The 23411-nt window shown below is 39.9% G+C and overlaps 1 protein-coding gene across 1 annotated transcript in view; it reads left to right on the top strand.

The window, feature by feature from the left end:
- Positions 1 to 218: 218 nt before the first annotated feature.
- The window catches only part of LDB2 (LIM domain binding 2), a 102551-nt gene continuing 79358 nt past the window's right edge, over positions 219 to 23411 (top strand). Inside the window, exons 1-2 of the mRNA XM_047091364.1 lie at positions 219 to 252; positions 17084 to 17256. Of these exons, the coding sequence (XP_046947320.1) occupies positions 219 to 252; positions 17084 to 17256 (207 nt within the window). The remainder of the gene's footprint in view (positions 253 to 17083; positions 17257 to 23411) is intronic.

Here is a 23411-nt window from a genome sequence, read left to right as displayed (position 1 = left end):
GGGATGTTAGAAAAGAGACTTCACCTTTCAGATCTGTTTCCCACAATCATCTTGCCATGTGGGCTCACCGCAGTCGGGGTTGTTTGAAATGGAAATATCTGCCCTCTCCGTACAAGTGCCCTTAGGAGAGGCTCCCACTCGGTGGTACCGCGTTCCCTTGGTCAAGGTCTGTGCCCTGGAGTAATCAGCAGGGTAAACGATGCAGACTTTCTGGCAGCATGGAGGTGGCCAGCATGTTACCTAATAGTAACAGTAAGTGGGAGTGTTTGCTTTTGTTTTGTTTTCTGAGAACCCCATCCATTCTCTTGACAGCCCATCATGGAGGAATCCGTGATAACTGGAGGCTATGAGAGACCACACCCAGTACTTGATGCCATGGTCATTTTAATCCCTGTTGAACAGGGCGAACTATAACATACCAAACACAACTTCATGTCACATTCACTCAGCTCTATGGATGTGTACATGTGTGCATCTACATGTATACAGATACGAACATTTATGCGCACATATACGTGCATACCATATGCACACATACATATATGCTGGGTGCTCGAGCAAGTCTTATGGATACAACTGTAAAATGTGGCACATGTGGCATCTGTTCTTATGGAACCTACATACTAAGAGAACAAAGAGACAATTCAAATCAGGTAGAGTATCTCTGAATGTGGTCTGGGGATAGCTGGAATCTAAAGCACCTGGGACACTTGGTACAAATTCCAGACCATGGCCCGATCCCAGTCCTACTGACGAAGATGCTTTTGAGAGGAAGACCTGCGGATCTTTAGCCCAAGATGCTCCCCAGGTAGAGTTTGTTTGAGAGCCACTGGCATGTGATAAATCTGTAACAGAGAAGCGTAGGTTGTCAATGGAATTTGCAGGAGATATACCTAGCCAGTATGGCCTGTGGAAATCAGAGAGGGGGCCCTGGAGGAAATAGTCCCCGAGTTGGGAGCTGAAGAAAAGAAGTATCCAGAAAGACATAAAGGAAGGAAGAAGACTCAGAAAGAATGCCCAGCAGAGGAATGCCAGAGAGACTATGGACAGATTTTTCAAAACATACGACCCTTAGTCACTAAGGGATTCCAGTAAGTAGAGACCAGTGTGCTGCTGCCTCCATTTGTAATGTTTCCAACGTAATAGAAGACCAGGTTTTCCTTGGCATCCTGATAAGCTACATACATTTGTTTCATGTCCTCTTCTTGCGCTTACTTCTTTCCAATAGTGACAACACCATCGAAACCTCAACTGTTGTTTGGGCAGTTTGCAGAATCCAGACCTCAGATCTGGAAGCTTCTGTGTGGTGCTCTTAGGCACTGAATCTCTGACCTCATTCCAAGCACTATGGCGACCACCAATGCAATGGATGATGTCACATCTCCTATACAGAACCAAGAATATCCTGAGAGAGTGAAATTTCAAACACCTCCAAACTGATGGTCCATTTCTCCACTGGATTTCTACCCGCTTCTTAATTTTATGTTTGTTCAGGATCCAGCTTACTGAGGTCAATTAAAGTCAGGAGGCGATGTCGGCTTGATTTAGTAAAATTGGATTCTTTGTCTGCCTTGGGTTTATCTCCTTGGGCTGAGTTGTCATTTGAATTTTATGTTTTTGTCCTTATTTCTTCCGACCATTTTTTTTTTCCTCAGAAAGGGTTTTCAGTGCTAGGCTCGCTCTATCTGTTTGCAAGGAAGGTGTTTGTTTCTATAAAGTGCCTGTCCCGTCTGATCTCCATCATCTTTATGGTCTTGCATTCTGTTACTGCGGCTCATGTCAGGCTGTGGTTTGTTATGTTTTGACAGGAGTTTGTTATAAAGCTGGGGATCACGTCTCCGGCTTTGCCTTTCAAACTTTCTTCTTTACGGTAGCCATAAACCCATGCTGCTAAAATGTTCCCTCTGAGGAGGGGGTGAATTTCTGACAACAAAAGCCTTGGGGGTAAGGAAAAGAGAAGGGGGAGGGGACGGAGGGAGGGTGAGATGGAGGGGGAAAATTTTTGAAGACATGTTCTAGTAGCAAGGGACATACTAGAAGTCATTCAAACGCAAACAAAAAGAACACGTACAAACTCCAAAGGTTTGAGAAAATAATAAGAGAAAGGCAGGAGAAATGCACCTAGGTTAACCTGCCCTGCTGTTTTAAGTCTTTAGAATCTTGGACAAGTCAGGAACTGTGGATGAGTCAATGAAATTAGTCCTGGGTTTGCAAGAAAAGGGAGAAAGCATGATGTGGGGACCGTGTGCTGACATCTGTAAATCTTCTAACAAGCATCTTGCAAATTCCTTTTGGAAAACGCTTAGAATTCCTTTTTTTTATGTGTAGATGGCGGGATGTAGACAAGATTTATATGATCCTTGATGTTGTGTCTGTATTTTAACCTTCCTCTCCTCTTCAGTGAGCAGTTATTGAATACTTGCTGTATGCAAAGGCCCTAACTGTGCCTCCCTAGCTGGTAAGATCTGTTGAACACGGCTGTGCCCTGGGAGCTTGGCTAGACACTCAATGTACTTTTTCTGTGTCAGTGAATCATCAAGGTCATCTAGAAACAAAATCATACCCACGGAACTAGCGTGTGACCAGCCAGCTAGGTACATGCTACATGTATATTTATATGGGGCTGTAGGTGGGAGGTTGCAGATAAAAAGGACGAGTGGATTCATTTTTGTCAACTATCCTCAACCATGGCTCCCTGTAGCAACCGAAGTGGGATTCGGTCCCGTTTGTCTTTTTCCAGAGCCCGTGTTTTTTTGCACAGCGCCAGGCTGATTTCTCTCTAGCCACCTCGTAAGAGAGTGGAAGAGAGCAGAGCCAGCTGACTTGACAGGAAAGTCTGGGGACCTTTCACTTGAGCAGGCAGCGAGGTCTGTCTCCCTGATTTCCTAGCCCTGGGAAATTTCCTAGCCCTAGTCAGGAAGACGAGGCCACCAGAAAGTCTGGTCCCCCCACCAAACTTTCTGGTGGCCTCGTCTTCCTGATTCCCAAGCTTCACTCCCCCACGGGAGCCTGGCCAAGCATTTACGTGGCTCCCGCTTCCTAGGACTGACCACCGTCTTCCCTCAGCGCCTCCCACACACGGGGTTGGTTCTTCTGCACGACTGTGTGGGAACATGCCTACCCTTCTTTCCTTCCGTCCATTCTCGCTTTCCGTCTCCCAACCTTTCTTCCTCTCTTTCTAGACTTTTTTTCACTGTATGTTGAGCACAGACACACACACAATACTCAGGTATTCTCCATGCTATTTAATTCTCATGGCAAGCTGGTAGTAACAATAATAATGAGGATAATATAATAAAACGACGGCTCTCAGTGGCGTACATAGTCCAGCCAGTCAATAAATATTTGCGAAGTGCCTACTATGTGGTCCACGTTGCTTTCCGTGCTGAGAATGTAGCCAGATGCAAACAGGTACAATTCATCCCTTCTTTGAGCTTATATTCTTGCGAAGGAGGAGGTAACATAACAAAATAACCTTGTGTGAGTAGTGATGAACGTTATGAAGAAAAATTAATTAGGGTAGGGGGGATAGAGTCAGGCTGGAAAGAGAGTATTTTGTAGATGTTTCTAAGTGCTCTGTATGACACCCCTGGGAGGCTGGCACTGTTCTTGTCCCCCTTTGACAGATGAGAGACCTGAGAACAGAGTCATTAAGTAACTTGCCCAAAGTCACGCAGCTGCTTTGGGGTAGAGCTGGGATTCAAGTCCAGGCAGGGGGGCTCTAGTTCCACACTCTGACCCTGCCGCCCTCTCCAGGGAGGAGATCAGGACTGGTGAGGACTGGGAGGAGCAGGGCCAGAAGGGTCCCTGGAGTTTTTTTTTTTAATCAGTTCTTAATAGTGACAGAGGAGGAAGGTGGGAGCCAGCGAGAAGCCAGAGCCCTGCACACTGAGATGCAGGGGCCCTGCTTCGGGCGCGCGTGATCCATCGCGTAAAGAGAGAATTACCTCTCCTCCCAAAGGCAATGGAGTGCAGACAGAGGGCATGAGTGTCATTTCGTATCGGGGAATGGGACCACAGTCCCCTCACTGGAGAGGAACAGGCCAGTTTCAGGGAAGGGACTGTCATGGAGTGGTGGCTTGTGATGGGAGTTCTTCATGCTGTTTGGCCCACGAGGAACGTTACAGGTGGGTGCGAGCCCTGGTAACTTCGCTGGTACCAAGGCTCGGACAAACCAGACCCGTTGCGGAACCCACGGAGTGCCCAGAGGCTTCCTCCTCTGGCCCGAATCCTCCAGTCTTTCTGAAAGTGTGCACACGGCGTGTGAGACTCCAACAGCTGGCGCCCATGCGGTTTTATCAGACTTGGGTGGGTGCGTTTTGGCCCTTACGTCCTGCTGTCAGAAAGACTCTGCAACATTCAATTCACTGTCAGAATGGTTGTTCCTTTTCTTGTAGACACAATCTAAGGGTCAGAGGCACAGCCCCCAGTGGACTTGTGTGGAATGCGAAGCTGACCCTCCTTGACTACTTCTCGTTTCCAAGGATTTTTACTTCCCTGTAAAGTGCCCCTGGAATGCTGACTTGGCGTGCAAATGGAGGATTTCTTTCTTTCTCTCTTTCTTTCGTTTTTGTTCTTCTTTCTTTCTTTCTTTCTTTCTTTCTTTCTTTCTTTTCTTCCTCTGTCTCTTTTTTCTTTCTTCCTCTCTCTCTTTCTGTTTCTGTTTCTTTCTCTCTCTTTTTTCTTTTGTTTTCTTTTTCTTTTTTAATTCTTTTTTTTTAACATTTACTTATTTTTGAGAGAGAGAGAGAAAGTGCAAGAAGGAGAGGGTCAGAAAGAGGGAGACAGAGGACCTGAAGCAGTCTCCATGCAGTGAGTGCAGACCCCGACACGGGGCTCGAACTCACAGACCATGAGATCATGACCTGACCAGAAAACAAGAGTTGGCTGCTTCACTGACCGAGCCACCCAGATGCCCCTCTTGTGTTTTCTTTTTAAAGAAGCATCTTTTTTTTTTTTTATGAACTTCAAATGTGTATGAATTGTACAAAAATAAAATAAGAGAGAAGCCCATTGTAACTAAGGAGTCTCCTCACATGGGATGTTTTTCTTACCTGCAAAATTCAAAATTACCCTTAATCCCCAAAATGAATCTTTCAAAATGATTAGTCTCTAATCCTTAATTATCACGACTAGAGCATTCAGACGTGAAAATTCCAGATACGGGCCCCTAAAAATTTATTTTCTCCCTGTGATTTTGATTCTCTGCCCGAACCCTGGTAGTGGCTTCGCCTCTGTGTCAGGAACCTGCATGTGCGCATAACCAGCTTGAGCTTGGCTGACTGTCTCAATAGACATGCCAAGTCCGCGTTCATCCCTGTGCCAAATATCTCTTAAGTAGCTGTTTACATCGTGAATGTGCCGTGGTCCTGAAATGATCAGGGAATGTTCCCTGCCTTCGGGGAACTACAGTCACTGAAGGAAAGACAATAAAATGGCGATTACAGTGCAGTAAGGTAAGTCTCACGGACTGTGCGGAGACGAGTGTTCAGGGGGTAATGACTTTGACTCATGCTTAGCGGAGTGGGATGCCGTACTCAGCTCTTTACACGTGCAGTGATGTTATTAATACCTGTAGCTGCTCGCCGAATTAGTGAGTATTCTATTCCTGTTTGACCAAGGAAGACACTGGGTGTGTCAAAAGCATAAGTCATCTGTCCGCGTCCACCTAATGACTAAACGGCCCAGGCGGTATGTGCATCCGGAAGTTTCACTGCAGCTTTTCCAAGTTTGTAATCTTGCTCAACCAGAGGTTGTGGTGCTGTAGACAGGTATAAGGATGCTTCACACCTGGGATGAAGCAAAAGAGGAGGATCTAGGACCCTGAGGCAGAGGATGCTTCTGGGGCAAAACTTGGGAGGAGCTCGGCAAGGAAACTCTAGAAATGGATGGGACTGCATCGGAGTCAATAGAAAGGTGGGCGGAAACAGCGCCTTTGTTATTTTAATTCTACAAACCTTTCCTTTGACTTCAAAATCCACTTTAAAAGGTCAAATTTTATTAGCTTCTATTTTAGTGACCACTTAACACCGTAGAGGGAATGTCTTGTATAATATCCAGCCTGGAGGGAAGGCCCCTTCTACCCAAGTCTGCACCTCTCTACTGGGAGGAAATCGTCTCTTGGCATTCATTGCTGAAGGTTGCCAAGCCCTGCTTTCTATTAAGTTTGGAATCACACACATTTGTCTGTTTCTCTGGCAACATTTCTCTAACCCCATTGAATTGTGCTGATATTAAAACATAAAATTGAATGACTTGTGGTGTCCCCATGGGTTTGAGTTTGAGATGGCCCAATAAATCATATTGAAATAATTTCGTAAGAATTCTTGAAGTTTGGCACCTTTGAAAAAACAAGGAATGCCATTTTCTCACTTCTTTTCCTGGGGCCTTTTTTTCCCTTGAGCCAAGTGAATGGGTTTGGTGTGAAAAATTAAAAAAAAAAACAAAACATCCTGCAAATCATCTGAAAACATTAAATGTGGATGATTCATTCACAGCAATAACCACCTGAGCTGGAGTAACTACTTAATTTCATCATCTACATGTAGAGAAAGCTTTGAGGACTAGACGACTGCCACCGTCCCTGTGTAAGGGACACACTTTGTGATCTGAATGGCAAAAAAAATGTACACCTTGACAATATTCAGTGCTGGTGAAGTTGTGAGTGAAACACGTACTCCTACTATCAGGACTAGTAAGGAGTAAATTTGTCACAGCACTGGGAAGGGTGATTACTGGTAACTAGTTAAATTTAAATAGATGTATTTTTTTTCCTCTTTCAGTGTCTACCCCATCGGAAAGAATTAAAAAACAATCCCTACATCCCTCCACATGAGAGTGTCTAAATGACGTGTGAAATAGCTACACTCTGGAATATGATGCAGTGTTTAAAATTAATGAATTAGCCTTAGAGCTCAAAAATATATTGTTGAGTAAAACAAGACAAGTTCCACGTAGATACATTTATTATGATAACTTCTACGTAAACCAAGACAAAAAGTACCCACACAAAATGATATGTGTCTTCTATGGGGACATATATATGGCGATAAATGTATAATTTAAAAATCTAGAAGGCTACCTAACATACTGATAACAAAGGGAGGGGTGAAGTCACTCGCCTTGATGGATACGAAGGTCCATCAAGGGTCACGGAAACATTAGAGCTATAGTAATTGTATTAGTTAACCCTAGCTGCTTAGACAAACATATCTTGAAATTTCAGTGGCTTAACGCAATAGAAAAGCCTTTTTTGCTCCAAAGTTCAGGTGGGTTTTCCCAATATGTGGCAGCTGGTCCTTAGCAATTCAGGGATCCTTACTCCTCCCATCTCCTGGCTCTTCCATCCACGAGGGTCCATGGAATCGTTGCAGGTCTGCAGGATTTGGTCACCAGAGGTGGGGAACAGTGTGCCAGTTACACAGCAGGATTTTACTTGCCATGTCTGGAAGTTGAATTTTTCTTCTGGATGTCTACTTGGTGGAAAAAAATGAAACCAATGGAAATGCCCAGTGGACACTGGTGACAGCTCCATGATGCGGCAGCACCCAGCTGGCAAGGTGAAATATATTTTTGAGTTAGAAAGTGAGGTCTGGCTCTATGCTTACAAAAAGAAATCAGATCTAGTAAACAGTGATTTAGTAAAAATTAATAAAAATCAAATTTAGGTATAGAAATAAACCAATTCTGGTTGATTAAAAACAACAAGCATTCTACTTTATCCCACATTGGTTCCAGGTAGCTATGCAGTTTTACTTCTCCAGCTGTTACGTTCTTCTGTAGTAAAATGATGGTGTGGAATATAATCATGGATAACATAATTCCATTTATTAAATAATTATTAGTATTTTGTATGGTGTTTTTTCCACATGTGTTAAGCACTGTTCATAATCACTCATCAGGAGCTAATCAGTATCGCCATAATTTGAGTTCATTCCTACTCAAATCAGAGAAACATGCTAAACATAGTCTTTGTTTTAATGGCATTTTGGAAACTTGGAACTATCTAGGGGTACATTTTAAAATCTCCAGAAGCCCTTGGGGTACCTGGGTGGCTCAGTCGGTTAAGCATCCAACTTTAGCTCAGGTCATGATCTTGCAGTTCATGAGTTCAAGCCCTGCATCAGGCTCTGTGCTGACAGCTCAGAGGCTGCAGCCTGCTTCGGATTCCGTGTCTTCCTCTCTCTCTCTCTGCGCCTCCCCTGCTTGTGCTCTGTCTCGGTCTCTCTCTCTCAAAAGTAAAATTTAAAAAAGCATTTTAAAAAATAAAAATAAAATCTCCAGAAGTCCATTAGAATTAGAAAATGCTACTGGGAATCACTGAACTAAACTTGAGATCTTTTCTGGCTCTAACATTCTAATCTAGTACGTAGGATAGTGCCTTAAATAAGGCACCACTTGCCTGGATATTTGTTAAAGGAATCAGTGAATTGTAAGTTGAATTTATGCAAAAATTTGCACAAAAATGTGTGTGTGTGTGTGTGTGTGTGTGTGTGTGTGCACGAGACAGCAAGGTTGATCCTGAGTAAAAACATTATTCAATATTTGAAAATATCTTAATAGATAGCTTTCTAAGGTAAATTAGACAACCAATTCAATAGTAACCAAGAAGTCATTTGATCAAATTAAACATCCATCAGTATAAAAAAAGAAGAAAATCATTAAAACAAAAATTAGAAGAATAATTTGATTTTCTTCCCATTATAAGTAATATGATCTGATTTCAGATCAACATACAGCACTTCCCCTAATCCTAGAGGCACTCCCTGAAAAATTCAGGGGAAAAAAAGAAAGAAAGCCTATTACTTCCCTCATTATTTAATATATTTTCCTAGAAGTTCTCTTCTAAACATTGCAATAAGATGAGGAAGTAATTCTATAAATATACTGGAAAGAAAGAAAGGAACCAAACCATCAATATTTGGGAATGATCAATTTCTTCACCTAGAAAACTCAAAACATATCTTCGAAAAACCTATTAAAATTGATAAGAGCATTCAATTAGGTGTCTTGTGTTCCAAATAGAAATATAATGAAAGAACTGTATTAACCATCAACATAACTAAAATATTTAACAACTCTCTTAACAAGAAATCTTAGCTATTTATATATTAAAAAACTACAGAAAAACAACAGAATCATTTTGTGATAGCAGTACGGATTTATACAAATGGATAAGCATTTCATGTTCCTGTATGGGAAGACTGGTTATTTTAGAGATGTCAATCTTTCTTAGTAAAATAAATTTAATTTAAATTAACCTCCTTCCAACTTTGGGTGGGAGGAGAAAGGAAGTTTTCAAAATTATCATAAGGCTCATCTTGAAGAAGAGAACATAGTTATGAAAGTGTTGAAATAAAAATAATGCAGAGGGCAGAAACAAATCTATCAGATGTAAACTGCATGATAAACTTTGGATAAGTAATAGAATAAGGTATTGTCACAGGAAGTTAGTGAGACAAATCTATGTAATAGAGTAGTTCATCCAGACAAGACCCTCTAAGGTATAAATATATAATGTCTGGTCTAGGCAGCAGCCCAAATCATGGGAAATGCACCGTGCTCCCTAACACATGCTGTTCCCTTGGCCCCCTATGCCTAATTGATATCAATTCATCCTGTAGCGTAGGTCTTTCTCTAACACCTTAATGACCCTGCACCAGGTCCCTAAGGCATCAGTAACTAGAGCATGGCCTTATTCTGTGAGTCAGTAAAGGATTTTGAATTCATACCCAAAGGATATTGGCTCATGGTAGGAAGTCCAGCCATGGCTGTGAACCATTCTGCACTATGTTATTGTCAGTACCTTGGATAAAGGGGTAAAAGAATTTTGCCCACAATGAAAGGCACACATCTGAGAGAAATACCCCGTGATATAGCTAACAGAATCAGAAACCAGTATTACCTGAATATGCCAGAGTGTTTGTTGAATTAAATGAGATGAAGTGAGGCAGACTCACATGTGAGTTTCTACAACTTGAAACCCATAAATCCATTCGTGGATCGCATCAACTCATTCAGCAGATATGTGATAGATCCTAATTGTGTGTCAAGTATGGGATAAACAGTGCAGAACAAGAGAGAGCATGACACATATCTCACTTGTCCTTAATTAGTGAGTTAATAGCTTTAAGAATTGCTTGATCAGAAGCTCCCTAAGATCAAGATGGGATCTACTGTGGTCATCATTGTCTCTCCAGCAACTAACGCAAGGTGGTGTGGGTAAAGCCTTAGTCGAGTTATTAACTGTTTCGTGAGTAGAAAATGGAACAAAAAATGCCTATTAGATTTCTGGGAGGATCAAATATTTTTTGTGGAGTTTTGGGATTTTGTTGGCAGATGAATAACGCATGTAAGAAGAATAGAGTATGTTCATCAGATCTTATCCTTGGCTAAATTTTTCCAGTGAGGTCTCTTTGCACTAAGAATACATTGCAAGCCATTTGCCATGATCTAGATAGCCCCACATAATCTGGTCCCGCCTCTTTTTTTCTGAGCTCATCTCATTCTCCTCGACTGTGCACCTGCCAAGCTGCCTTCTTTCCGATACTGTGGTACACCAAGCTCATTGAACCCAAACTCATTCCTGTCCTGGGGCTTTTGCCCTTGCCGCTGCCGGGGCCTGGACCTCTTCATTCCCAGATCTTATGGCCCTGTGCAATCAGGAATCAGCTCCGTTATCACCTTCTCACTGCCGCCTTCTAGGCCATCCAGTCTAAACCAGCTTGCCCTCCTTCTCCACCAAGTTCATCTACCTCTCCACTTTTCTGCTGTTTATGTCCAGCACCGAGAACAATGTCTGGCCCGTAATTGGTGCTTCATAAGCATATATTAAATGAATGAATCTTTGGAATAGTAAGAGAGGTAATCAGAAAGAAGATATTTAAATCAAATTGGTGTGATTGAGAAAAGAAGTAAAAGTGTTGGAATTAAAAGATATGCTAATAAAAGATTCCAAATGCCAATTTATGAAAGTAAAGTTAGTTTGACCTGCTTTCCTTTCAAGACAAAGGAATTTGCTTTGAACCTCTATCACCCCCCTTTAATTTCAAGCATATGTTATGTCCTTTGTTTTGGCTATTTATGTTATTTACCATGGACGAAATCACCAGTATTGTTTATTTCGCTAAGAAGAGGATCTCCATTTACATGTTAGAATAATGCATTCACTTATTTCTGAATACTGATAAGTTTAAGTTGAATGAATCTTTGTGTTTATTATTTATCTCAGTAGTAGAATTTTGATGTGGATTTCTGAGGTACTACAGCCTTAGAACAACTGTATAAAACTACCCAGATTCAGACAACCAATGTGTCCTTATCATTTTACCAAAAAAAGAGTTTTTTTTAAACTGTAGTAATTGCTGATTTTATTATAATTAATTTTGCCTCATTGAAAACACAAATATGTGGTTATATGGTTTTCTCTTTCCAGCCAGGAGAAAAATCATTAGTTAAGTAATTGCCAAGTGTTAAGTGGTACTAATACTCATATATCCTTTTATTCCACATTTTAATTAGGGTTCTCAACCCTTTTCATTTTTTTTTGAAGTGAATTGTCTTTGAAAGTTAGAAAATATAGGCATTTAGAATAGTAAATCATCACCCCAAAGCAAAAAGTCATAACATTAGACAGTATTTTCTCAGAGGACTTGGAGAACTTCAGAGCACTTAAGAGCTGCACGTTAGAACTGCAGTTTGGCAAGAGTATTTACACCTAATAAGCTATTAGAGAACTAGAGATTCTCAAGATGAGGAGTAATTGCTACGTTGATTCGCCCAGAAGTGTTTGAGTATGTCTGTTTTACCACAGCCTCACCAGGTTTATGTTTTTGTCGTTATTACCTTATTTTGTATTTTGATTGCTAGTTCGAACATTTTCCCATACAATTATTTTCTACTCAGAATTTCTTTCATGTGAACTACTTACACACATGCTTGAGTTTTAAAAAGTATTTCCTTATGATTAACAGAGATGGAATGCTCAAAACAACAGACGCACGGTAGTTTATAGCTTCTCAGTGATTAATAGTTCCCAGTGTGTACCATTTGGTTTCTAAATGGGGAAAAAATCGCTAATATCTACAGGTGTAGATATCGTCCTATAAGTAACACCTACAAGAAAAGATGGGAGCTAGATAATGCTCCACAACGCCGTCAGCCTCCCAACTCCAATGGCAAGAACTTCTGGAGAGTGGGAGTCAATGGTTGGGAACAAAACAGAACGACAACAAAAACCTCCCAAGGAACTGGAATTCAGAGCTCAGCATCTAAATTACCTAGGAGTATATTTTTAGCTATTTCTAAATGTTTACCTACAATGTAGAGTGTTATTTAGACATTATACACATTTCAGGCTCCTGAATAATTTAATCTGTCATTTTCTTGTCTTTCATAAGTACATAGATAAATAATACATACTGTATTCCATCTCCCTGTATTTCACCCACAGAAAAGCTCCCTGTGCTATCATGTTCACTTCCCCTTCCCAGCTTCTGGAACTTTGACCTAAAGGTATAAGAAAAATGGAATTTCTTTTAGAATCTACTATAGTCTTACTATCTATTCAAGAATGTTTGAAAGATGCCATCCTTTTCATGGGAGCACAATGTAGATTTAGGTGTATCATTATTGAAATGATTTTTAATTCCAAGGATTAAAATATAAATGTAAAGTGTAAGAGAAGCATATGAACATGACAGTATAAAACTTAAATAGATTCAGAATTGGTGTACCTGAGGAGTTAGGAGACCACCAAATTTGACCCTGAAATGTTCACTGATTTAAAGCAATTTATATGAGGGTGTGCAGTGTGGTTGCACGATTTACTAAATTAAAAGGACATTTTCATCTTTTCAGTGCTTCAGATATAATAAAATTGTACATTGAAATCAGGATTCAGAAGAAATTGGCAAAGAGTTCAAAATCACAAGTCCATTTTTTTAATCTATTATCACATTGTATTATAAATACTTACATATTTGTTAACTTTCTGGCTACAACTGAGTTTGAAGGACAAGGACAAAAATCTCTTTTTGTGTGTCCAGTGCCTACCAAGGAACCTTACACCTACTATGGGCTCAGTGAATATTTATAAAAGAAATCTATGAATGAGTTGTAGAGTGATTTCCTTAAGCACAAGTGGTTTTTTTCTGGTTATTTGTCCCATTCACTGCACATTATCTATATATTGCTTGTCGTGTGTGTGTGTGTGTGTGTGTGCGTGATATTTTGTAGTGTACTCTCTTGTACAACAAAAACTCTTTAACAAAGATAGCCTCTGTAGAACAATGGCACCCAAAGATGTCCGGTTCTAATCCCTGGTACCTGAGAATATGTCGCTTTGTGATGGTAGATTATCCTGGATTATTTGGGTGGGTCCCATGCAATCACAAGGATCCTCAAAAGTAGAAGGGGGAGGCAGGCAAGGAAGACTCAAACCACTATTGCTGGCTTGGATGATGTAGGAAGGGGATGTAGCCAAGGAAAGCAGGTAGCCACTAGATGCGGGAAAAAGCAAGAACAGATTCTTTCCCAGACCTCTAGGAAGAAACACAACTCTACTGACACCCTGATTTTAGCCCAGCAAGACCCAGGTCAGAATATCAGGAACGATGAGATAATCCATAGAGAGAGTTTACACCACTGAGTGTACAGTGATTTGTTACGCAGCAATAGAAAAACGAATACGGTGTCTGACACAGCTTGTGTATCCTCATCAGCTACTAACACAAGATGTTGCACAAAAAGACTCCGCTCCCTCTCGTAGTTCATTTTTCTCATTCACTTCCTTTCTATTTTCACATTAGTGTTCGTTACCCTATCCATGCTAGAGTAGGACAGCATTTATGAGGATTCCTCTGTTTATAAATGACAAAAAGCAAACACAAACTGACATTAGCAGAAGAAGCAGGGTGCAGATCTCACAGAAGCGGGACCTCCCAGGGACGGGGCTGGCTTTCACTCCGAACTATAATGAGGTCCCGGGTCAGTCTACAAAGACTCTCTGTCTCTCTAATCCGCTTTCCTCTCCATGCAAGCTTCTGCATTTCTATAATTCACATTTTTAGGAGCAAGACTGCCCTCTCTATCTTTCAGAAAAGGATTCTGATTTGCTCATCATTGTAGCCTAGGAAGTTAGTTGAAAGGGTGTTAAGATTATCCACTGTTACATGAAACATTTATTGGCGAAAAGTACAACCATGTATTTTATTTACTCATGATTCTGCGATTTGGGCAAAACATATGGAGGACAGCTCCTGTCCGCTCTATGTGACACCAGCTCGAGGCGGCTAATTGGAGCTCTAGGATTCACTTCCAGGATAGCCTCCCTCATGCAGGTCGGTGCTGGCTGTTTGCTGGGAGCTCAGCTGGGGGTGTCGGCTGGAAGACTCGGTTCTTCATGTGACTGTTCCAAATGGTTGGGCTTCTCAAAGTATGGCTGTCTTAGAGTAAACTTTGTACATAGCCACTGACTTCCCACCCACGCACAAAGTGGAAGCTTCTAAAGCCTTGGTAAGATTCAGCCCCAAACTGAAACAAGGTTATTTGTGCCACAGTCTGCTGACTAAAGTGGATCACAGAATCCAGTCCAGATGTAAGGAGAGGAGACTGCATCCACAAAGATGTAAATGTCGTTGTCATGGTTCATCGGGGCCACCTGTAGAAGTCTACCACGGTGGATGATAGAGCTTTGTGAGCGACGGTCCAAACAAGACCATGGGGGAAATTGTAGGGGCCGTCCCACAAAGAAAAGAGACCGGACACAAACCTCAGGTGTCCTTAACAGTCAGTTCCGAGAGTGCCAGAAAATGTTAAATAAAGCAAAGCTCCATTGCCTCTAAGTATATTTACTATATAGTTCGTACGTATTCTGGAATTGGAGAGGTAATTCAAATTTAGGTTTAAAGTTAAGAAGTCACAAACTTTTTCCCGGCTCAATTTTTTTTTTTCTGTGAATGAAAATGATGATAGTATATCACAGAGATTACTACAAAGGAATTAAATGGTGCAGGATCCATAATGAATAAACTATAATGTGGCTACTCCGGTGGTGTTTATGTGCAGGAACCTTTTTCGTGTGACAATTCCTTTGATATTGTAGTGAAATATTTTCACTCTGCATCTACATTTTTATGGTTTGTATTTATTCTCCACAGTACCGATCCCAAAATGTCAGATTACTAGAGCTGTTTTATGGAAATTCGTTTTAGGTTGGAATATTTGAAATGCATTAACTTAATTTTATCTGTTTAGCGAAGTACAATAAGGCTTTTTGCATTAACAGAGTTTTCTTTATGGTATCAGCTGTGCATATGTTTAAAGACATGAATGGACTCAAATCACTCTTGTTTGAATTTTATATTTAGCAAATGAACATGCGCTGTTAGGGATTAAGCAGTATTTGGAAAATGTATGTGTAAGGATTATTTAGAATGGAATTGCCAAAAATCCCGGAATATTTAGCACACACTTGTTGATTGATTTTACTGCAATAAATATGAAGCAATAACAACTATATAAATTATTCAGAGACTAGTCATCCACAGCAGGATTCTTTAGAGATTACTTCAGAGCACAGTTTGGCAGGATATTCTTTTTACAGTTTTTTTTTTCTTTCCAAATCCATGTACAAAAGAGATATAGATACATATGGAATGGATTCATATTGATTCTTTGAAAATGAAATTAAACATTTTAAAACATTCAAGTGAAGACTGCATGATCTTTCGTACTGAAGCTCTCTTTGGTAATTTATTTACCTTCAATATTATTTTTGTCTTTCAGAAGGCATTACACAGTGAATGTAAGAGATTTATTAAAAACCTTGGATCGCTTGAGAGTGCTTTAGTACTTTGCCTTAAAATCTGCACATAGGCAAAATTCCTGATATTATGAGTTGGGATTTTCAGCATAAGAGGATTTAAAATCTCTGCTAAAGCAAGGGCTTGTTAGGTGTTTCTAGGCTTCATATATCAGAGAGTCCCAGCTACTTACCAATCGTTCAAACTAAAATGGGGCAGGACAGGCAGGACACATACAATCAAAGAGACCAATTTAGACCAAGTAGAAGGTATCAGGTTCTCTTAAAATTGGTCTTTTGTTCTAGAAAGAAATCTTATCCAGCTCCAGAAGCAGATAGAATAATCAGTATTTACATAGGTATGGACCTCTCCGTATATTCTGATCCTGATCGCATTTTAAAGATTTCCATTCATTAAAGCATTTGGAGACAAGGTATTGGAAAGAGCAAATGTTTGCAGATTTGGAGTTAGAGACCCCAATTATCTACTTATAAGTCATGTGACTCTGATACAGTCCTAATAACCTTTTTGGTTTTTTGCATAATAATCCTTTTGAGTTCCAGTTCCTTACTGTCTTGAGGTTGTTCTTAAGATCCAATGAAATAACACCCCAAAATACTTTGCACACTAAAAAGCATTACATTATTAAAATTTACATTATTATGAATCAAATATGATTAGATGACTGCTCTATAAACAGCTCATTGAAAATTCCAAGTCAATTGAATGTGGGTTTTTTTGTTGTTTTTTTTCACTTGGGGTACCTGAGTGGCTCAGTCAGTGAAGCCTCCAACTCCGGATTTCAGCTCAGGTTATGATCTCAGTTTGTGGGTTCGAGCCCTGCATTGGGCTCTGTGCTAGTAGCACAGATCCTGCTTGGGATTCTCTTTCTGTCTCTCTCCTTCTCTCAAAAACAAATAATAAAATAAACTTAAAAAAAAAGAAAATATGTCCACTTAGAGGATACTTATGAGATCCAAAGGAGTCAATGATTCTGTTCCCCTTAGTTTTAAAGTATCAACCCTTACATGATCAACTTTCGGTGGACACAACATCTGAAGAGATGGACGTACAAATATTCCCTGAATAGTTGGAGATGTTGTTTTACTAACTGTAACCCAGAAGGGTCATGGCTGTTTATAAAAGAAAGACATTTGTCTCCTGGTATGATTGGTTTCCTGAAATGATTCGTACCCGTTGGAGGTCTGGCAACGATGTGGGGTGCGTGGGACCATTGGATATTTGTGTTAATGGTTTATTTCTCTGTGTTTCTCTCCCAGCTATCGGCAGGACGCTTATCCCTCGTTACTTTAGCACTGTGTTTGAAGGAGGGGTGACTGACCTGTATTACATCCTCAAACACTCGAAAGAGTCATACCACAACTCATCCATCACAGTGGACTGCGACCAGTGTGCTATGGTCACCCAGCATGGGAAGCCCATGTTTACCAAGGTACAGGACACCCTCAGCAACATGGCTTGTTTCTCTGTGGGTGTATTGAAGGATAATGATTGTGGTTTTCTTCTGGAACTTTGAGCTGATTTCTCACATCTCAGACGCTTTCAGCACTATGAGATCATCTCTTTTGTTTGTGGCATGGCTAGACTCTTGGTGAACACTCTTCTAAGATATGTGCAGGTGGTACAGAGCACCTGAAAGTCAAATATGACAGAGCCTCGGAACTAAGAGGGAGAGAGCATTGGCTGGTCTGTCAAACCCAAGTTGCTAAATTAGAATTTTGACCATAACACAAAGAATTTTCTACAGCTAAAATAACATTTCCCCATTGTTGTGTGGTCAGTATTTGTGTTTTGTTTCTGAAATGAAACACTTTTTAAGCTAAATTCAAATGTTAACAAACAGGGAAAAAGTCAACTGACTACAACTGAACTAGTTGTAATCTCTAGGGAACATAAAAACATAAATGAAACTAGGGAATTCAGAGTTTAAAGGTTGTTTCCCCAAATTCTAGGAAGTTCTGGTTGGTCAGTGAGCAAGTGAGCACAGTAGAGCCAAAGGCTGGTTGTGAGAGAATAGGAACACAGGGGAAGGGTTGTGGAGGGAGGAGGAAGTGACACATTCTTTGAGGCAGAATTCAAGGACCTTGAAGGATGTAAAATGAAAGAGAAGAGATAGAAAATCAACCTGGCTTCTATACGTTCTACACCTATGACCCCTTCCTATCCACAGACAATTGACAGATGGGACGTCCCCCTGGGCAAAGACCTTTCTGGAACACTACAGACAATCCCTTTATGTCCTCTCCCAAGTAGAAACATTCCTCAGAACAAATATTTAGCTAGATATTCTGACAAACCGAAATTTGTTTTAATGAACACTAGTTCATTGCATTTTCACAAAGACTCAATTTGAACTAATTTGTAATATTAATGATAGCACCTATCTCTTTTAGTTGAAAACACACACGATGATCCTCTCTTTATAGTTCAGAAGTTGAATTATCAGGGTTAATTGCAAAAAGCCCAAATTACCAAACTGAAGATGTGTTTGTTACCTGTGCTCAATTTTGCTGAACGAATAGAAATAAAATGTTTATCATGTAAAGTATCCATTGATCTTGTTGGTACAGTTTAATCTTTCTGGTGCTCACAATGATGTTAAAACACACACACACACACACACACACACACACACACACAAGGGCAAAGAAAATAGTTCTAAAATGCAAAGCAAGTCATCAAATGTCATTGATCTTATGGTATCTTGATTTTGTCAATAGACATTTTTAAATGCAGGATAAGAGTTGGGTTTTTCTCTTTCTTCCTTTTTAACGGTTGAGCAGAAAGGAAGGTTGCTGATCAGGGACAAAGTACATTCCCACTGTATTCTGGGAAGAGAGTTTTGATATGTGGAAAGGAATGATCACCTGGGCGATGGTTTAATCTGCCCATGCCTCACTTCATTTTGGAGATGTAAAATATTTCCATAATCTTGTATGTTAGATGGATAATACAACCTATTTCGAATGTTGCAAAGTCAAAGCCCCACAGAGAAAAGCTTTCTCTGCTAGCTCATTATGGTTTTATTTGTTTGTTCGTTTAGTTTTTGTCTAGACTTAGCATTATATTTAGGTAATCAAGAAAAACACACCAATTTCTTATGCTTTAAGGGAAAAAAGAAATCCATGAGAATTAAATAAAACAGCTATAATGAAGAAGCTACTTCCAAAGCCTACAGCCATGGAAAGTAAAAATGCATTTTGTGGTAGCCCTTTCATAACACATAAAATAGTTTATGGAAGTAAAATAATATAATATTTTATAATAATTTTATTATAATAAATAACTTTAAAATAAAACATGTAACATTTTATATGCATGTAAAATATATAATAAAAGGCAGCCCTATCATTTATATTTTTCCAATGTCTTTCTTTTCAGGCCAAAGCTATCTCATAAATGAGCATAGTCAGTTGCTCTGAGGTTAAAGTGCCATACAGTCAGGACTGGTTTTAAATTTGAAAAAAAATCCCATTCTTCTGATGAATCAATAATAAAGTGCTCTTTTTTTTTTTTTTTCATTCAAATCAAGAAGCTAAAGTTTTCTTCTGTTGATTCTTGACTCTTCCTCATCTGCGGATGCACCCCTCTCAGCTGGCCGAGTGGTTTGTTCAGGCATCCGAGGTAGTCACCAGAAAGACGGTGGGAGCATCCTCTTGAACTCAGTTCTTTCGGCCCCAAGCTTCAGTTATTTAGATCACCACTCCCTCTCCTCCACGGCAATACGTTCCCAACTCTTGTAATGAATATTTCCATACCATGATGAAAAATACCACTTTCTGGGAAATGTAGCTTAGCTATGTGGACTTAGTCCAGATGCTAATTATGCACATTTATTTTTAGAAAATTCTAAAGCATTCCTTTTTTTTTTTTTTTTTTTTTTTGCTCCTTGGTGATCGTTATACTACCCAAGGAATCCTTCCAGTTTTTCTTTTGTTCTTATGTTAATTAAAAATAAGCCATCTTCACGTAATAAAATATGACTATTTAGTATGAAACAGTGAGCTAATGACCTTTCAGTACCACAAAGAAAAATATAGCCTGGAAGCCGATGCTCTATTTTTAAAGGGGAGGCTGCTGTACATGGAATTATTTAGCACATTAAGTACAGGCAGTATCACATTGTTCTAATTTAGACTATCAATATACTCTAATTCCCCCAATAGCGTTTGACCCAGTGGTTCCGAGTTGCTTTTATGAAAATTTGGTCAACTGGTGAATCAAAAATCAGCTGCAGTCCTAATCAACAGTAATATTTAATATTACCCAGGAGTATAGTGTGCATTTTGCAATTTCCTGATCCTAGGAACATTATAGATTATGGATAAATATGGAATTAGAGTTTTAAGACACACATTACGAAGCCTTTCTTTTCTGTATTCAATTTTGAGTCAAATTGAAAACAAGGCTCAATAATCTGAAGGGCAATCACCAAGGTTTTCAGAATCAAAGACCCTTGAATTATATTTGAGGGTGTGGATGCCGGCAGATGCCGAGAGGAGCCCTCTTTGGGGTACACATCTGGTTACTTTTAGATTTTACAAACTGAAATAATAATCACAGCCAGGACTGAACACCCTTATCACTCTGTAAATACAGCTTTATGCTTTCTCTGGTCTCAATTATTTATTATGCAATTATTTATCACTATAGAAAAGTACCATAGAAATGCCCCAGACACTTTTCCGAGATGAACACTCATTCATGTCTTTGACATCATTCTTATCTTAGCCTGTCTACAACATCATCCTCCAGGATTTATACGTTTCTACTCTTAGCCCAACTCCAATCAAATTATTATAATATCAACGATCATATTGCCCTAATATATGTATATATATGCATTTCAATATGCATTTACAGATACAGTATCTCTACATAAAATACAATGAGCTTTGTGCGCTTGTTAATTTGAAAGCAGTATTTCATGCATAAAGACTGAGAAAATTAAGTAAACACTTCTACCTGAAAAGCACATTTTCTTTTCGTAACAGCTCTATGAAAGTCACTGTATTGTGCAGTGGCATGGTCAACATTGCTTCGCAATTAGCCAGAGAAAGAAAAGGGTTAAAAAGCTACCGGTTAGTTTGAGAAATGTTCTTTTTTAGTTCTCTTGTTCCTGGCCTAGTCTCAAGCTAGCACGTGATCCGCTGAATGCCTGCCAGCCTCTTTCTTGTTGATCCTCCGGAGACCATCTGTGCTGGGGGCATTGATTAGAGCGTGTCTGCTGGGATTACATCTTTTCTGTTGCCATGCCAACTAATCAGCTGATTTTGGTTACCACAGAAACAAAATGTCAGAGCTCACAGTACGGTAACATGAATTCAGCACAACAGAAAATGTTTTCTTAATTGGGGACCCTTTTGATTTTGGATTCCAAGTGAAAGGCAGCTTTAAAAAAAAGGCCAACTTTAGATAAAAGCTACGTTAATTGTATTGATTAAGAGCAATGCACAGAATTTTTCTGGAAAGAGAAAATATTAATTCCCCTTTAAAAGCTATGTCTGTTTTTTACCATTCCAAACAAGGAATATATATATATATATATATATATATATATATATATTACCCCCCCCTTAGGTGCCTTTATTCCATTTGCTGATTGTTGCATATGAAATAAATCACAAAGCCTTTAACTGCCATGGTGGGGGCAGGAGGCAGTGAGGCTGAATAGGGCTTGGGAGAAGGCCATGGTATCACTACTTGGGGGAGACCAACAGTGACCAAATTCTTCTCCATTCTTCCATTCAAGGAAGTCACTGAATTTTCCTTCAGGAAAACACCCAAAACAGTCAACGTGGATTCACTTTCAAGGATTCCTCTCTTGCACGTGACCTGCTTGGGAGAAAGCTGATTTCTTGGCTTTGGCTGACAAAGGAGGAGCCCAAGGCTTATTACAGTTTCCCCTTTTGTAGACCCAGGACGGTTTGATAGCAATAAGGGTCCTCAACTGGTTTGCTATGTCGCAGTAAACAGAGAACACAATTTTACTTGACCTTACAGATGCTACAATTGAGTAATTCATTAGAAGGACTACATCCATACCTTCTCATTATGAAATTCTGTTCCAGTAGAAGTAAGCCAGAACCTACGTCTGCCCTGAGTTTGTGGTTAATAAACACAAAACAAATAGATTAGATAATAATAAAAAAAAAGCATGAGATTTAACTGGGCTAATATTTGTTTAAACACCTAACAATACCCTTTCTTTAAAAAGGTGTAGCATCCAAATATCCCTGTCCTCTACTGTCAGGATATTTCAACTGTCACGGGCTGGCTGCGGTCACCTCCCTTTTGTGAAAGCTTTCAATGCAGGTGGCTTCTGTCCTACTAACACCCCAGGGGGAATTGTGTAACTTAATCTCCATGCAACCCTTGGTGAATTAATTCCAGTGCTAAGGGTGTTCTAGAGGAGTGGTTTGGGGACATGAAAGTCTTCCCGTTTCAGAGTGCACAACTATCATGGCTAAGATGTCAGAAGGAAGCCCTGAAGACCATTCTTTCGAGCAGTTTTGGGGCAAAGTGCCTTAAATGCCAGAAATTGCCCGCAGATTCTGCTAGTAGCATCTCAGAGGTCTTCACCCACATCATCAATAATCATCCCACTGTCCTGAGACTTTTGAAAAAATGAAAATGGCACATGGCAATAGCATCTTTCTTAAGTAGTGCCCTATCAACACATGTTACTAATTCTCTTTGTAGTGGTTGTTAGTTCGTTAAAAAAAAAAAATTACCTTAAATTAGAGTAAATAGAAAGCACCTAACCCAGTGCCTAGGACATAGTTGGAACTCAATGAATGGCGGCCTTTCGTATTAGATTCCCAAAGGGAGAAATGATTGTTAACATCTCATAAAAAGTTAGGTAAATTGCTAATTATCTTCAGGGACTATAGTTTTCAGAAGGAGCATGCCCCTTGTTGAATGAATTGTTATTTATGATTTTTAAAAATTGTGTAGTGCAGTGGCTTCCGAAGTTTTATATGTTTGTTCTTAGCATAGGAAAGCTTTCTCCAAAAAAGCTTGAGCAGAAGTCCAATATATTGAAACAGTAGAACTGAAGCTGTTCTGGTTGAATTGAAAAAATGGGTGGAGATCACATGGTCTAGAAGGAGGCCGAACTCTTCCCAGCAGAGCCCCTGAGACGCCTCCATGGATCCCTAGGTCTCAGAGAGCACTTTATGACAACCACCAGTCCAGGGTTCTTTGGTTGTGTTTCTTTTATCTTTAGAGCTATCATTTGCTATCATCCTCCTGTGTGCCAAGTATAATACTGGGCAATCGACACACACAGTATCATCATACATTTCCCCAGCAACCCGAAGTAAGGTTAGTATTATTGTCATTTCACGGAGGAGGAAACTGGAACGCGGGGGATGTATTCAGTTGTCTCAGAGTTCCAAAACAAGTACAAAGTAGAGTTGGGATGTGAATCTAGGACTTTGATATCAAAGCCTCCACCTGCTCTAAAGCAAAGACGAACTGAATAAGCAGTTGTAATTATGTAAACTGAACACATACACTGCCACTATTTTTTAGCTGAAGTTGGATCAGTGGGATCAATGGTGTCTGACTACCTAGTATTTTCTA

Source organism: Lynx rufus, unplaced genomic scaffold (assembly GCF_022079265.1).
Source record: "Lynx rufus isolate CCGP_SWC_20201006 ecotype Redwood Valley unplaced genomic scaffold, mLynRuf1.p SCAF_3, whole genome shotgun sequence".
Lineage (NCBI taxonomy): Eukaryota > Metazoa > Chordata > Mammalia > Carnivora > Felidae > Lynx > Lynx rufus.
Note: the sequence above shows the minus strand (reverse complement) of the source record. Positions and strands in the feature narration are given on the sequence as shown.